General features: G+C 40.6%; 2 protein-coding genes across 7 annotated transcripts; one reads left to right on the forward strand and one right to left on the reverse strand.

Annotated features, from left to right (window-relative positions):
* The first annotated feature begins 758 nt into the window (after positions 1-758).
* On the forward strand, positions 759-3,139 carry LOC115735986. 2 transcript variants are annotated; one of them, XM_030667476.2, is made up of 4 exons: positions 759-989; positions 1,514-1,688; positions 2,208-2,481; positions 2,623-3,139. In XM_030667476.2, exons 2-4 carry the CDS (start codon positions 1,520-1,522, stop codon positions 2,924-2,926), a joined length of 747 nt encoding a protein of 248 aa, XP_030523336.1. In that variant the 5' UTR covers positions 759-989; positions 1,514-1,519; the 3' UTR covers positions 2,927-3,139. The 2 variants fall into 2 exon arrangements, with proteins under 2 accessions (XP_030523336.1, XP_048128791.1); XM_048272834.1 differs by lacking the exon at positions 759-989 and adding an exon at positions 1,040-1,332.
* A 2,010-nt stretch (positions 3,140-5,149) lies between these two features.
* LOC115735968 (DUF21 domain-containing protein At2g14520-like) lies at positions 5,150-15,307 on the reverse strand. Of its 5 annotated transcripts, XM_048272362.1 has the most exons (12): positions 15,275-15,307; positions 9,333-9,670; positions 7,646-7,722; positions 7,485-7,568; positions 7,064-7,177; positions 6,887-6,973; positions 6,626-6,765; positions 6,459-6,546; positions 6,100-6,173; positions 5,869-5,996; positions 5,512-5,777; positions 5,150-5,421 (listed from the first exon to the last, which is right to left on the reverse strand). In XM_048272362.1, the coding sequence occupies exons 2-12, from the start codon at positions 9,508-9,510 to the stop codon at positions 5,377-5,379; spliced, it is 1,281 nt and encodes a 426-aa protein (XP_048128319.1). In that variant the 5' UTR covers positions 9,511-9,670; positions 15,275-15,307; the 3' UTR covers positions 5,150-5,376. The 5 variants fall into 5 exon arrangements, with proteins under 5 accessions (XP_048128319.1, XP_048128317.1, XP_030523310.1 ...); XM_048272360.1 differs by lacking the exons at positions 5,512-5,777; positions 5,869-5,996; positions 6,100-6,173; ... (6 more) ...; positions 9,333-9,670; positions 15,275-15,307 and adding exons at positions 10,593-10,837; positions 10,956-11,083; positions 11,186-11,259; ... (5 more) ...; positions 12,751-12,827; positions 14,952-15,254; XM_030667450.2 differs by lacking the exons at positions 5,869-5,996; positions 6,100-6,173; positions 6,459-6,546; ... (5 more) ...; positions 9,333-9,670; positions 15,275-15,307 and adding exons at positions 10,956-11,083; positions 11,186-11,259; positions 11,559-11,646; ... (4 more) ...; positions 12,751-12,827; positions 14,952-15,160.
* Between the last annotated feature and the right edge of the window lie 1,255 nt (positions 15,308-16,562).

Below are 16,562 nucleotides of genomic sequence, written 5' to 3' on the forward strand. Positions count from 1 at the left end.
TGGACACGAAATATCCATCTGAATTGACGGGGAAATTGTGATAAACTGCATAATGGGATCTCAATAGATGAATCTTAAATGCACCAGTAAGTGTGCCTGATCATTGTTTGAGCTGAACTAGTTGCCACATTTGACTTCATTTTCACTTGAAACCAAAAGAGGAAAAAAAAGAAATCTGGCCCATAAGTTCGGGGTTCGCTTCAAGTGACAAAACGGGGCCAGTGTCATTCGGCCCGTTTTAAGTCGGGCCGTGATGTCTATAGTTCGGTCGTTCACAAAAGGAAGTCGAATTTCCTCGATGTCTGCGCAACAAACACAAAGTAAGGCCGTATCTAATAACGTTTCTATTTTTGGAAACATATTTGAAATAAAAAAAATTATATTTTTATTTCCGGCTATAATTTTCGGGAATAGAAACGCGTTTGGCAAGTATAAAAAAAATATTTTTTTCACTAAAAGAAATTATCTACAATCAACGGCCGCCGACGGCCGCTTCATCTCCTCACCAACGATGGTGCGCGGTGGTGGCTTGTACGAACTCGCTCTCGAATTGTGTCTAAAAAGTATTCTAAATTTCAGAAATAAATTTTTTTATTTCCTTTTTTGATTTCAAAAGTGTTTCTTATTTTGAAATACTTTTGAAGTATTTTTCAACCATACACGTTTCTATTTCGATAATATTTCAGGAACACTCTTTAAACAGAAACTTTGCATAGTGTTACCGTACAGGCCCTAAATTGGCAAAGCTACGAGCGACATCCGCAGGCCCTAACTTGGCAAGGCTACGAGCGACATCCCCGTTCATCGCAGAAAGGCTCGATTTTGCTCACCCCCATCTTCGACCCACGGTCTTCCAGCTCTCGCACAGCGGTAGATTCCCGCAATTACTGTTGGGAATTTGAAATTAGGGTTTTCTGCGCAAGGGAACCGTTTCAATCCTCCAATTTATCGGCTCGGCGCGTGACCCCTTGATCGATCGATCGAACTCGGTATGTTGCGATTAATTTCTCCCTGTTGGATTAGATTCTTTTACCGTTCAGTCATGGGTAATTTCAAGCGATACGAGATAGGTTGAAATTTCGTAGCTTTCTTCGTTCAGTCGTGTTAGTTAGTTTTGATGCTTGGGTAGTCTAACTGGAAATACTCTTGTATGTTTTGTGTTCCCGTGGAGGTGATCATCAATTCGTCAAATTCGAATTTTAATTCTTTTGGAAGCTGGGAAGTTTGTGGATGAATAAAAATCGTAACTTTGATGTGTGCAGCCTGATTATGTCAAATCACAAGTGATGAATTTTCTGACGGAAGAGGAGAAACCTGACTTGAGAAAGTTGAGTGAGATACTTGTCAATTAGGAGAAGTGAGGGAAATGAAGCAGTTCTGTGACGCCTGAGATTTCATCCTGAAAAGACTACATTGTTCTGTGATGGAAGTTTTGCTTAGGAAGATAAATCCTTAAATTGTATTAGAATGAGATGCGCTGTCTCCTATGCTTATTGGACTGTGCTCTTTTTAGTGTCCAATGGATTTGGAAACGGAAAACAGAATAGCTGCAATTCTTATGAAAGAAGCAGCAGAGTTACGCCGACAAGCTGAGAAAGAAGGTGCACTTGCCTATCTTAGCAAGCCCTCTGTTAGGACTCGGCCCAATTCGAGGTTTCTCACTGCAACTGTTCTCGGGGTGCAACAAGGTTAGGCCCATCTTTGTGTATTTAGAGTTGCACATTTTTTCCAAGGCGTGTGATTGGGTCACTTAAGAAACATCAAAGTGGACACTTCTGGAGCACGTGTATCGTTTTTATCATTGTGGTTACTGGACCAAGAATGACGCTCTTGAAGGATTTTTCATTTGTTTGATTGAGGCGCTTTATGTTTGCATGTCATTGCATAGCCGCATGCGCTCTGCCATCTCTGTGTTTCAATACTATCCTCTCTTGTTTTCTATAAGAATGTTGCATCTCTCATTATATCCAGCAAGTGAATAATGTAATATTTTCAAGGCGAAGGATGCCATTTTGAGTGTAATTTCTTATGTGTGGTCCCACTGCTACTTTTTGACTTAAATCTGAGTGTGCTTTACCTGGATGCATGACAGGCTCTTTGCTTTCTGAATTTTATGTCGTTTCTCATTTGTAACGGCTAGCTCCAATTTAGCATTCTTTATTGTCTGCTTCAGTTTATAACTTTTTGCTTGCTGTTGCCATGTTCAGCCAATAAAGCTGTGGAAGTGAATGAAATGTGGCGACTGCGTCAGAAGGAGCTGGAGCTTGATAATCGAGTCAAAGGAAGATCAAGAGATGAGAGCAGCAGTAGGAGGTACCATAAGGATGCCAGTTCTTCGAGGAGCCCCAGCAATAGGCATGATATAGATGACTACAGTGCTGACCCTTCATGTTCTCAAAGTGAAAGAGCACATGAAAGTCGACATAAAAGAGGAGATGAGGGTTTGGGTGATGAAGAGATTGAAGAGTTTTTGCACTCAAGGTCGCAGCCTCTCTTTTTTCCTCTCGTCCCCCTCTGAGAACACGTGCATTCTTGATTTTGCTGTGAAGTGTGTGCTTGTTTGGTTTGGAGAGTGGAAGAAGCAGGCATTGATTCCTAAAACAAATACTATTGTGGATGCAGGGTCAAGCGCGGCAGAGGTGCAATAGGGTCAAGGATGGATGAAACAGGTCCTTACCTTCCGTCTTGCCCAGGTTCCAAGGAGTTGTCTCCAAGTCCCGAGTTTAGGGAAGCACGTGTAACGTATGGCCCAGGGAAGCCACATTCACTTATGGCTACTGGATCACCCAAAGAGGACGTTCATAAAGACAGGCATAAGAAGGCGAAGAAGGTCCACTCTAGCTCGAGCAGAAAGCACTCCAGTAAGCACAGATCTGAAGGTAAGTCTAGCAAAAAAAAGAAACAGAGGAACAATCATAGGAAGTAGTTTGGAGATGTAGCAGCTGATGTGATTATTTAATGCGATTTCCGGTACTATTTTTGGTATGGGATGGGATTAAACCACGGTAATGAGAGTATGTATCTATTGGAACACTTTGCAACGGTGCACCGAGATGGCGTGAAGGATGCTTGTTCGCCGTCCTTCTAGTTCTTTTCAGATGATCTCTTTTGATCAGATTTCGTGCTCGAATCTTGTTAAGCTGAGTGTCATATACTGTACTCATAGCTAGCTTTATGAGTCGAATAAGGATATGAAGCACCGCATATCTCAAAAGATGACTCGGAGTGGATCTTGTAACAATAAGAGCATGAAGTGACAAATTTGTCTTAAGGGTTTGAGTTCATTGGCCGACCAAATCGTGTTAGCCGATGAGCATTTGGATATTATTTTTCCTTTTTTTTTCCTTTCTTCTTTTCATGTTCTGTTTCGTCCTCTTTTTCGCCTATTCCTCTGGTTGCAATCTGATCGTGGCTCCGAGAGAGTATTTGGAGCGCACCCAACTTGGTTATGGAGGCTGGGATTGGTCCCTGCATGTTGTGGTTGAAGCACAGATGTTGTGGTTAAGCAAGGGTGGCAATCGAAGCAGACCAAGTGACAGCGCTCAGGATCGGCCCGGAGATGGAATTGAAGCTCAAATTGAGCTGGAACAGCTCGGTGGAGCTGGCGAGACTCAGGGGAAGCCGTTGATGCACAGGCTGGATTTTCGGTTTGAGTCGGCCTCCTTCAGGAAACTGACTTGATTGAGCCGGGCCTGAATCTGGTTGTGACTCTTTGTAGATCCAGCTTCGGCAGAAGTTCAAGGCCGGAGCAAAGAAACTAACTCTTCAAGCAGTTGGGGAGCTTGAAAATTTGGCAGCAAGATGCCGAAGAAGATTGGAGGTGGCGCAGAGAAAAGAAAAAATAGTTGATCTATTGGACGAAAATCCCCTGTCATGGCTTGAAAACTGGCATGTGAGATGCACATGCTTGGTGACCGGCGATAATTTGATCAACCAGACAGTCAGGGACCCTTATTTGAGATTAAATTATCACTTCAGATCATTGTTCGAGAAAAAATGCATCTTTTTTTCAGGCCTTTATCTGAAAATTCCTAAAAGTGGGAAGGCTTCTGTTGAGGGATGTCGTGGGCCATGGAAGCTCCGGGCCATATTTCCTATTGCGTGTCCAAAAGAAAGGAGATGACATATCGTGGAGGAGCCAGTCCAGGATGGCCTTGCACTTCTCTATCTTGAAAAGGTCTTCAAGGAATCAACTTGATTGGCAAAAAGATCTCGAAAACTGCGTTTTTACCGTCAGCAATTCTTTGCAAGAAGATTTTTCGATTATTGACAGATTATTTTTGTAAGGGATAATTATTCTCCGCATTTTAACTCAATTTACAATATCGTTCCTAAATTTTAGCTCAATGTACGATATCATCTCTACACTTTATTCAATGCGATCCTTAAATTTTTTTGTATATGTTCAATTTAATTCCTAGAATATACGAAAATATTCAATGATATTTTTTCATTTATTCAAGTTGACGGAATTTGCTGATTTGATTTTTCAATCCGATAAGTTTGAATTGAGATATTCGACTCAAATTAAAATATAATAATCAACATCGTCAAATAACATGTTTGATCATTTTTAAAATGAACAAATTAAAAAAACTAAATTATATTTTTTTAAATCGAGTTAAATATCTTAGCATTTTTGTCCACCGTTCAAAGATACGAAATTGGAAGCCAAATCAGCAAATTTCATAAACTTGAATTAAGGGAACGACTAAATTAAACATTTTCATATAATCCAAAAACAAAATTGAAGATGTATCAAAAATTTATAAATCACATTATATATTGAGCTAAAATTCAAAAACGATATTACACGTCCTGCCAAAGTTCAGATACCATGTGTGTCAATTTTTTCTTTTTGCAATATAACTTCAAGCAAGAGTATCTTCCTCGGCTAAACAGTTACCAACAGCAAAATGAGATACGAAGAGTTTAATAACTTAAAAAGGAAGCGTAGAGAGGAGAAACCCGACTTGGTTGAACCAGTTCCAATGCTTGAAAGCTGACAAACAAACGATGCAACAGGTCGACAAAACAAGTGCCGCTCACGGGGCAATCAAGTCAGTTCAAGTAATTATGACGCAACAACGCTTCATCTTCCGTGCAATACAACTTCAATAAAAGCAAGACCTAACCACAAAGCGTAAGATTATACCAATTGTCTTGCCCACTTCCCTGCAATTGATATACAACTCACGCAATACTATTTTCAAGTCCACAATCCTCTCTCCCTTCGATATGATACATATTCAAAAATTCGTAGCTTTTCTTAGTCCTTTTGGTATACCTACACCAGTACACGTAATACCACATACATTGAAATGATATGAAAATTGTCTAGGATGCACAGCATGTTGCTATGCATGGGATCCGATGTTATGACTCTTCAAATTGGTGATCTGTCTCATCAAAGATCTCCTCCTGAAGAATGCCACAAAGGAATATGTCAGATACGAGGTAATTCATGGATATATTGTTTACAATGCAAGCGACAATTGAAATATATGAGACCTGTAGCAGTTCTTCTATGACATCTTCCATGGTTATTATGCCCACTGCTTCGTCTTCTTCGGCGAGCTTTGGAAGAGGAGTTCCATCTATTTGTAGGATATCTGCATACATGTAATTTGTCCACTTTTTGCTCCTTGGATTTCCCTTGAGCGAGTCATTTGAGTTGGGGAAGCTCTTCCACTTTTGCAGAGATCTCTTGCTTTTCAATTTCTTCTCTTGCGGAGTTTTTTCACCATCAATGTCCACCTTGACATCTTTCACAGTACCTATTCAAAGATAAGTTGCAAATTCAAGTTAAGTTGACAGAAGACTAACAACAGGAAAATTCTCATGTGGGCGTTGTAAATTGGAACTTACTATCGACCGGGCTCTTGTCAGTAGACTGCTCTGTTGTCTGATCACGCTGTCTCACAACAACGGCCATATGGCTGTGACCTTTCTGAAACTCATTTAATATCTCGTATAGAGGCATCGTTTCTCGAACCCTTCGGTCATAGCATAAAAAGACGAGCGATCATCAATATGACAGCTAATCTCGTGAACCACTCTGTTAGTAAATTATAAACAATCAATCCATAGAAATGTAACCTTGGAATTTTCCGAATGGTAACATCTTTCACTGGCACTTCATCTTCTGGGTGAATGGTCAGCAAATTCTTCACCTAAATGACAGGCATATTACGTCTTCCTCAAAAGTTGTATGTCAAATAAAATGAGAACTGACATTGTCCGATTGCAATATTATACTCTAGAGGCAAGGTATTTAAAGTCTATTAAAATGCCGAATAAAACTGGTCACATCATCAAGCATCTCTCAACTATAATCAAGTCGCCAATCACTTCACAATTGCATCAAATGTGAAAAGCAGGAGACACGTAAATCATTATCATTCAATATATTCTTGTAAAAAGAAAGAAACACGAAAATAGAAGTTTCTTGTAGATACCAGAATCAATCCTATTATGTTCGTAGGCTGCTCATAGAAAACCGGCACTCTGCTGTGTCCTTTCTCCAAAACCAAGTTCATCAAATCCCTGTGTCATAACAAGTCCCAAGATTCAAGCCACAAAAAGAGTGCTAAAAAAATATAATGCACTAAAAACAGCAGCGCACCGATCGAGCTTCGCATTGATGTCGATGGAAAATGTATCGGATATAGGAGACATGGCATCACGAGCAGTCTTTTCAGAAAGTTCAAGTGCTCCAGCAATAATAGTTGTTTCATCATGTGTCAATTCTCCCCCCTTTCCAGCCTGTACGTGGAGGGTAAAAAGCATAGGTTATAAGCACCATCATCCAACAAATAAACAAGCTTCATTTGCTCACATCCAAATAACAAAGCAACTCAAGAAGGAAACACTGAAAGATATATACCTCATTTCCATGAAAGTCGACAAGGGTTTTAAGCTCTGCTCTGCGGAAGAGAGCTACATGTCCATGACCAAGTAGAAAGTCTAATAACTGGAAGCAAAGAAGAAACAAAAAGGATGCTGAGCAAGTAAGCCAAAGTAGCTAATAGAAAGCAACTTTCCTAAACCCTACAATGACCACCTTGCTGATTGGATATGCAATGGGAAAGCAGATCCAAACAAGAACACGCACAGCTGGAGCCACGGCTGCACCAATTGCCAAACCATACCGAGAACAAATAGATTGCGGAATTATCTGTTTCATGAAGCAAATGAAAAAGGCCAGCAGTCAAACCAACAGATAAATATCACCTTAGAACTCTAATACCAACAAAAAACGAGATGCAGACTCCATGCATGCATTATAAGTGATAAGAGGGGAAGACGTCATCTAATGCAGCAGACTAACACCCCAAAGTTGCACTACCAAAATATTTCTCGTGACAGAAGAATTTGAGATGATATTTCCCCCAAAACGTAAATAACCCCATTGTCCACCAAACATTCTTTTCCTATTATGAAGAATGGATGTTCCTCCAACCACATAAGAATTGATTCCCAACCTCTCCAAACAGAAGGATCAAGGTCACTGATATCAGGATAGCACCCCAAGCTGAAAGTAAACCGTCAAGAAAAATAGGAAGGGCCTGAAAGAGAAGAAAAGGCACGTGAGAGTAGGCAACCAAAGAATCATAGTATATACATACAAATTATTGGAATTTACCTCCATTGCAGCAGCATTGCATATCAGTAACGTGCAAAGCAGAAGATGTTGATTTTTTACAACTGGCAGTATCTTGGCTATTAAAAAGCATAAGCAGAATTAGAAAAATGTGTATAGAATCAACATAGTTGTACCACAACAAATCATAATAGAATGGGAATAGACAAAGAGGATTAATTGAAAAGTAATCGCAATATAGCTAGTTGAGAAGAGTCTTTCCAACTACTGACCGTGACAAACTGGATAGCAAGTATGCCAACTACTGCCACTCCCAATATCCAAAACTGACTGCCCACAACTTGTCATTATCAACGCATTTCATTCTTTACAAAGTCTTACTACCTACAAATGGTTTACATGGTTCTTGAGATCCCAACCATTTTCCTTTGTACTTTCTGGTAAGTGCTTTCTACCATTTTCAAGTCAACCGCACTGGAGGCAAGCATGTGAACCCTCGCATATGTTGATCATCAGCCCTTCCAATTCAAATTTGTCCATTGCTACATTTATTTTCTACCTATTGTCAGTGGTCGCAACAGAGCATGAAGTGACCGAAATTAGCTCTCAATCAGCTGGTAATTGTGATTACAAACTTGCATCTTTTAGCCATCCAGTTGTGCCAAGGCTGCATCGCAATGTTTGCGTTGGTACTTGCCAACTGCAAATTCATAAAACTTAAGTACTTTGCAGAAGCAGCAATCTCATTTTATGTGTGAAGATACCATATCCAGAAGCATACACATCAAACTTGTAGTGGAAAAGCTCTAATGCTAAGATCCAGCACATGCCCATTTTCTACCCCATGAAATCTCGCTAATACTGGAGGAAAGGACCTACAATCCTTCAGCTTAGAGAGTTGAACTCTAGCACCGACATTCCTTCCCTTTGTTTCTGTATAAAATTCTTAGGGGTTATATCGACCCATCACCGTGGCCAAGAAAAAGGACCAAATCCTCCCTCAATGAGTACCCTACATCACAGAATATTTGATAGATGCATCAAGGGAACAAATAACTGATTTCGAGCTGCCTAGTACAAAGGAAGATCCAGCTTGAATGGGAGCAAAAGTATTGGCAGCACCCGACATAACTACAAGCCCATGCTGCCAAATGATACCGGTACCACCATTTTGTCGTGTATTCACCATACTACACTTATTCACATTTTAACCAAGTGATGTTACATGTTTTAACGGTACGCTCTGGTTTGAACGGGGAAAGAGCAATAGAAGTCCCCTGCCCGTACCCAGAGCTTTTTCATGCTTTGTCACATGTTACAACACAAACAGACATTTTGCTACAGATCTCGTTAATCAGGCGACTCAACATCATGATTCACCATAGATAGTTGAAGAATGAAGACATAAGAGTTCATTTGAGGATAGCAAAGCGTTAGGAGGCGTGGCAGTTGACTGGACTTCTAGGGGTAAACCACTGTTTAGGTGCAGGGCGCGGGCGCTAAGTTTTGCAACTAACAGTTGCATGAGAAGACTGAATCTCATCGATCAGAATTCCACAACTTGCTGCTTTCTAAATAAAGCCCCGAGTTACGAACTTCAATTATTTAAAAGCTCTCGAGAGGTGTTGACGAGAAATCTGGTAAGGCAGACTTGGCAAGAACTTGTAGTTCGATCGCGATTATGACATCAACCAAGAGAAAACCCTATCAATTGAGCGACAACACACACCTGCGTGCTTCCGATCCTTAGGCGTGCCGGACTGGGCAAGAACCTCAAGATCGACGAGACTCATGGACATAAGCCCCAGGGTGAGGCCAGACATGCATCCAGCAAACACCACCAGCAACACCACGATCAATATGTGGATGAAGAAGTTGGACTCGCAGCACACGTAGTGCGCGGCCATCCGAACACTCTCTCTCCTCTGCGATTCCCGCCGCCCCCCGCAACTTGTAGCTCGACGCTTTTCCAAAAGAAAAGAAGAAAACCCTCGGTCGGTGTCAGAGAAGGGACGAGCGAAGCCGCTCAACCGTCTCCATGGCCCAGAATTTCGCTCCAAAGTACGGAAACACGCTCTCCGCAGACCAATAGTATTTACGAGGTTCCCGGAGATAGCAACGCCCTCCTCCTCCTCCACATCCACCTCCTCCTTCTTCGGCGGTGATCCGGCGCGCGCGCGCGCGAGAGAGAGAGAGAGAGAGAGAGAGAGAGAGGAGACGGCAATGACAGGTGACCGAGGGAGACGGGGGGCAAAACAGAACCATTTGGGGTTGGTGGATCCAGTCCCGTCATTTCTTGAAATTAATATTTTCACCGCTTTACAAACTACTCCCGATCATTAATTATTGGAAATCGGACCAACCCGGTTGCCCGGATCTTGAAACAGCTGGCAAAGTGAGGGGGAAATTAAAGGACAAGAGCCGTGCTGTTGGCGTAATGGTCTTGGTCCTGGCCCTTTTGCTTTACGTCGCGCCGTTTGCTAATTAATTATTTGTAATCACGTCCACCGCATTTTGACCAGACACCTTAATCCTGTTGAATCCTAGGACACTTTTGGGGCCCACACGAAGGTTACTAATAATACAAAAAAAAACAAACAAACAAACATGAGAAACGATAAACTTGTCAAGTAAGTGCAATAAGAATCTCTATTCACACTAATCTTAAAAAATAAAATAAAAAATCGAAAAGAGTTTGAAATTGATGACCCTTTTACCTGTAGACTAAAGCCAGTATCAAGAGAAATAAAAAAAACTTCCCTTGATTAATGCGTTTTTTTATTTAAAAAAAAAAAACCTCCTCGGAACGGTAAAAACAAATGAAGTAATAACACTTGCTAGAAAACTGTTTAGGACTGTCATTAATCTTCAAAATGATGATCTGTCTCATCAAAGATCTCCTCCTGAAAGAATACCAGGGAAGGGATGATATGTCAGAAACGAAGGTAATTCATGCATATCCTGTTTAGAATTTGCAAATGCATGATACCTGCAGCAGTTCTTCTATGACATCTTCCATGGTTATTATGCCCACCGCTTCTTCTTCCTCGGCGAGCTGTGGAAGAGGACTCCCATCTATCTGCAGGATATCTGCGTACATGTAATTTGTCCACTTCTTGCTCCTTGACTTTCTCTTGAACGAGTTGGGGAAGCTCTTCCATTTTTGCAGAGATCTCTTGCTTTTCAGTATCTTCTCTTGCAGGGTCTTTTCGCCATCGATGTCTACCTTGACATCTCTCGCGGTAGCTATTTAAAGACCAGAAAGACGGAAAAATGTTTCGAATTCCAGTTAAATTTGAGATAAGACTAACAACGGGAACATTCTCAAGCGGCGCCGTGAATTGGAACTTACTATCGACAGGGCTCTTGTCAGCAGACTGATCTGGGGTCTCGTTAGGCTGTCTCACAACAACAGCCATGTGGCTGTGACCTTTCTGGAACTCATTTAGTAGGTCGTATAGAGGTATTGATTCTGGAACCCTTTGGTCATAGCATGAAAAGACGAGCTATAAGTAACATGACAGCCATACCGATGAACCTCTCTGCTAGCAAATTTCAAACAATCGCTCCATGGGAATGAACCTTGGAATTTTCCGAATGGTCACATTCTTCACTGGTTCTTCATCTTCTGGGTGGATGGTCAGCAAATTCTTCACCTATATGACAGGCATATTGCATCTTTTTTTAAGAAAGTTGTTCATTAAATAGAACAGCAAGTGACATTGTTTGATTGCAACATTATCCTTCCTACACCATGAGATTAGAGTCAAGGCATTCAAAGTCTGTTAAAATGCGGAATAATACTCGTCACATTATCAAGCATCTCTCAAACATAACAAAGTCGTGGATCATTTCACAATTGCAACAAATCTGAGAAGGATGAGACAAATATCATCATCATTTGGCCTGATCTTATGAAATGAAACACGAAAATAAAAGTTTTACTGGTGGATACCAAAATCAATCCAATTATGTTGGTAGGCTGCTCACAGAACACCGGCACTCTGCTGTGCCCTTTCTCCAGAACCAAGTTCATCAAATCCCTGTGTCATGACAAGTAAGTCCCCAGATTCAAAACCACAGAAAGAGTGCTAAAAGAAATCTAATGCAGTGAAAACAGCATGGCAACCGGTCGAGCTTGGCCTTGATGTCGATGGCGAATGTATCGGATATAGGAGTCATGGCATCGTGAGCTGTCTTTTCAGAAAGTTCAAGTGCTCCAGCAATAATCGTGGTTTCATCATGCGTCAATTCTCCCCCCTTTCCAGCCTGTATGTGGAAGGAAGGTAAGGGATAGCATAGGGTATAAGCACTATCATCCAACAAATAAACTAGCTTGAATTGCTCTCATCCAGATAACAAAGTAACTCGAGAAGGAAACACTGCGAGATATATACCTCATTTCCATGCATGTCTACAAGGGTTTTAAGCTCAGCTCTGCGAAAGAGAGCTACACGGTCATGACCCAAGAGAAAGTCTAACACCTGAAAGCAAAGAAGAAACAAAAAGGATGCTGAGCGAGTAAGCCAAAGCAGTTAATAGAAAGCGACTTTTCTAAACCCTACAAGAACCACCTTGCTGATTGGATATGCAACAGGAAAGCACATCCAAAGAAGAACACGTACAACTGGAGCCACAGTTGCACCAATGGCCAAACCATGTCGAGAACAAACAGACTGCGGCATTATCTGTTTCATGGAGCAAGTGGAATTGACTAGTTAGTACTATCACATTAAAACTGTAATGCCAACAAAAATCGAGATGCATCCTTCGTGTGCATTCTAATTGATAGAGTAGAAGACCTCATCTGAATCGGCAGACTACCCCCCCAAAATTGCACTACCAAAAATTCTCGTGACAGAAGAATTTGACCTTATATTTCCCCCACATGCTAATCTAAGTCAATGGTACACCAAACATTCTTCGCCCACTATGAAGAGCGGATGTTACTCCAAGCATATGAGAAGCGATTTCCCACCTCTCCAAACAGAAGTATCAAGGTCACTGAGATCAGGATAGCGACCCAAGCATTAACTAAACGGTCAAGAAAAATAGGAAGTGCCTGGAGATGAAGAAGAAAAGGCACATGAGACATAAGCAACCATAAAATCAGAGTTTTTATTTATATACAAATTATTGGAATTTACCTCCATTGCAGCAGCATTGCATATCAGTAATGTGCAAAGCAGCAGATGTTGATTTTTGACAACTGGCAGTATCTTGGCTATAAAACAGCATAAGTGGAATTGGAAGAATGCATATGGAATCAACAAAGTTGTAACCCAACTCATAATAGAATGGGAATAGAAGGAGAGGAATCAGTTGAAAAATAATCGCAATATAGCCGCTAGTTGACAAGAGTCTCTTCAACTACTGATTGTCACAAACTGGATAGCAAGTATGCCAATCTTTGCCACTCCCAATAACCGAAACTTACCACCCAACTTGTTATCATCAATGGATTTCATTCTTTACAAAGTCTTACCATCTACAAATTGTTTACATGATTCTTAAAATGCCAACCATTTTCCTTTGTTCTTTCTGGTAAGTGATTTCTACCATTTTCAAATCAACCACACTGAATGCAAGCATGTGGACCATCGCATATCTTGATCATCGGCCCTTCCAAATCAAATTTGCTCATCGCTAGATTTATTTTCTAATAATCGTCAATGATGACAACAGAGCACAATCCAAATAAGTCACCCAAATTAGCTGGTAATCGTAATTACAAACTTGTATCTTTTGGCCATGTGGTTGCGCCAAGGTCTACCATCAATGACAATGTCTGCATTAATACTTGCCAACTCAAGCTCATATCTAAGGATAACTTCAGCATTTTGCAGAAGCAAAATCTCATTTTTATGTGTCAAGATTTTATATCCAGTAGCAGAACATCAAACTTGTGGTATGAAAGCTCTCACACAAAGATCCAGAAAGTGCTCACTTTCACCCCATGAATTCTCGCAAATTTAGAAGGACTCCTTCAGCTTAGAGAGTTGAACTCTAGAACCAACATTCCTTTCCTTTGTATCTGGACAAAATTTTCAAGAAAAACGATCAAATCCTTCCCTTAATGTTACAGAACACCTAATAGCTGCAAATAACTTATTTCAAGCTGCCTATTTCCAAGACCTCCAGCCTGAATTAGAGCCAAAGTATCAGCACTATCCCACATAACTACAAGCCCATGCTTCCATTGCCACCACTTAGTCGCATATTCACCAAACTACACTTAATCACCTCAACCAAGTAATGTTACATGTTTCAGCTGGACGCTGAGTTTGAACGGGGAAAGAGCAGTGGAAGTTCCCTGCCCCTACCCAGAGCGTTTACATGTTTATATTCACAAATTATGACCTAGACATCCCGCTACAGATCTCGTTTAATCAGGCAATTCCACATCATGATTCACAATAGATAGGTGAAGACTCGCAACATAGAATTTCATTCGAGGATAGCAAAGCGCTAAGTTTTGCAACTAATGGTTGCATGAGAAACGATATATCCTCCTATCCTCCTTAAAGATGACAAAATGGGCCTAAAATCCATATTTAATAGTGTGGATTACTTAACGACTTAATGATCTTAAATAAATTTTAAATTAATTATAACTGATTACCTCTCTTAACCAAGTCATAAACAATTTTTTTGATTTTTCAATTTTCTAATGTTTTTATTTTATTTTTTCTACGAAATCTAGAGAGAGCCGTGAATATTTAAAAAATATTTGAATTTTTTAATAATTTGTTATTCTATTATTTATTTATTTTAGTCTTTTCTTTTCTTTCTTATTCTTTTTCTTTATTCCTCTGTTACAACAGGTCAGAGATGGCCACGGGCGAGCTCGAGTATCGCCGGTCAATGAGGCGGCCGATTGTTTTCCATTTGCCGATGGTCGGTCGGTCGCCGGACGCCAGCAACTGACCCAATGGGAGAAAAAGGAAATTGCGGTTTCCAGTAAAAAAAATCAAAAAATTAGAAATTTTGTAAGAAACAAGTATTTTTAAATTGAATTAAATAAGGAAAAAATAAAATAAAAAATTAGAAATTTTTATAAGAAACAGTTTTTTAAATTGAATTAAATATATAAAAATTAGAAATTTAATTAAATTAGAAATTTATATGTGTTCAGTCAGCTGGACCATAAATATTAGGTCAAAAGACATCAAATTTGTTAATTTGAGTTGGAATTTTTTTTTTTTAAGCGTTCCCACAGTTTGATGGGTCTAATCCACCGAATTTCAAATTCAGAATTCTGACACGTGCTACTTTCTAAACAAAGCCCCGAGTGGACAATCGTTTAAAGTTGTCCAGACGAGCCTATCAATTGAGCGACGACACACACCTGCGTGCTTGCGATCGTTGGGCGTGCCCGACTTGGCCAGGACTTCGAGATCGACGAGGCTCAGGGACATAAGCCCCAGCGTGAGGCCAGACATGAATCCAGCAAACGCCACCAGCAGCACCGCGCCCAGTATGTGGACGAAGAAGTTGGTGTCGCAGCATCGGTACTCCGCGGCCATTCAAACCGCCCTCGCCCTCTCCGATTCCCAATTCCACAGCTGAGCCGCTCAAACCGCCAGAAGAAAACCCAGGGACAAACGGAGCTGCTCAATCGCCTCCATAGCCCAGGCTTCGCTCCAAGAACCGAAACAGTAAACACGCTCTCTGTCGATCAGTATTCGCGAGGTTCCACAAGATAGCGACGCTCTTCTTCTTCTTCTTCTTCGGCGATCCTCCAAGAGAGAGAGAGAGACAGAGATGGGAGGGAGAGAGGGGAAGAGCAAGAGAGAAGGACGAGACGGAGAAACAGAGGCAGCTGGCAAAGTCGTAAATAAACGGACAAGGGACGGACTGCGAGCGTGACGGTGACACGTGCGGCGGTCTCGAATATACGGGGGTTCCTATACTTGTTTTGAATTTTTCCTTAACGTGCTTGTCAAATTATTGTTATCAAGTCCCACTCCACTTGCATCACCGCTTACTAAACAACAGTATCTTTGCCTAGGAATCCTAGGATACTTTTTGGACAGCTCGAGACAAACTGTCTAAAGATTATTAATAATAATAATCACCCGCCTCTTAGAAAGTTACAAAAAAAAAAAAAAAGCCTTCCAAACGTTTTAAAACTCTGGCCTTTCTAGAATTATCTTTGAGTTTAAAATTTGATGACCCTTTTCCCCATTAAGTAAAACCAAAAATTGCGCGACATTAACAACAACAAAAAAAAGCACTTTCCTTATGATGATTTGTACTAACGCCTTGGCATTTACTCGTTTGTAGATAAGTAGACTATTGGAATTAACAAATCTCATGCATGTTTTAAAGGGTTGGTGTTTGTCCAGCATGTTGATGGTCACTATGTAAGAAAGCTAGCATTCAGGGATGCAAACAATTTTGAGCCTTAACCCCCCAAGAACATTGGCCATTCAACTCGGGGTGCGGTCAACGCCACCTAAGCAGGTGATTTGCCTAGATTTAATCGGTTCATGGGATTATCGGTATGCCTCCGGATGATCGGATTCCCCGTGTAAAAAATTACGTCTCCGATGTAGCCACACTTTTCCTTGTGGAGATAAAATTCAATTACTTCGGAATGCATCTTTTTCTTCTTATTTTTGTAAAGGAACTTCTTTTCTTTTTCAAGTTACTTAGAGATAGGAAATTCACATGTTATGTACTCGAAATTTTACTCACGTTCATAGCTCGTACTTGATTTATGAAAGGGTTTTTATCGAAAAGTATATCATAAGTTCTAGCAAAGCTTAAAAGTTCACTGAAGTTCTATCCTTGTTAGAGCGTCAATATTGCACCAAGGTTGTTAGAGTGTATAGTTGTCCTCCTTACTCCGACATAGCAACGTAAATTTTAATCAGTATGAAAATAATTACGAAAAAAACGTGCTGGATAATGTCTTAATTCTTTTCTTGTTGCTTGTCCATGTAGAAATCATGCA

The sequence above is a fragment of the Rhodamnia argentea genome, chromosome 11 (assembly GCF_020921035.1).
Source record: "Rhodamnia argentea isolate NSW1041297 chromosome 11, ASM2092103v1, whole genome shotgun sequence".
Classification (NCBI taxonomy): domain Eukaryota; kingdom Viridiplantae; phylum Streptophyta; class Magnoliopsida; order Myrtales; family Myrtaceae; genus Rhodamnia; species Rhodamnia argentea.

Bases quoted from the DNA above. Each gene is read 5' to 3' on its own strand.
- LOC115735986 (XM_030667476.2), top strand. From the start codon at position 1,520: ATGGATTTGGAAACGGAAAACAGAATAGCTGCAATTCTTATGAAAGAA. The intron at 1,689-2,207 runs GTTAGGCCCATC...TGCCATGTTCAG, and splicing joins TGTTCTCGGGGTGCAACAAG to CCAATAAAGCTGTGGAAGTG. The intron at 2,482-2,622 runs GTCGCAGCCTCT...TTGTGGATGCAG, and splicing joins GAAGAGTTTTTGCACTCAAG to GGTCAAGCGCGGCAGAGGTG.
- LOC115735968 (XM_048272362.1), bottom strand. From the start codon at position 9,510: ATGGCCGCGCACTACGTGTGCTGCGAGTCCAACTTCTTCATCCACATA. The intron at 6,766-6,886 runs GTATATATCTTT...CTCCACGTACAG, and splicing joins TCGACTTTCATGGAAATGAG to GCTGGAAAGGGGGGAGAATT. The intron at 5,997-6,099 runs GTTACATTTCTA...CTATGACCGAAG, and splicing joins ACCATTCGGAAAATTCCAAG to GGTTCGAGAAACGATGCCTC.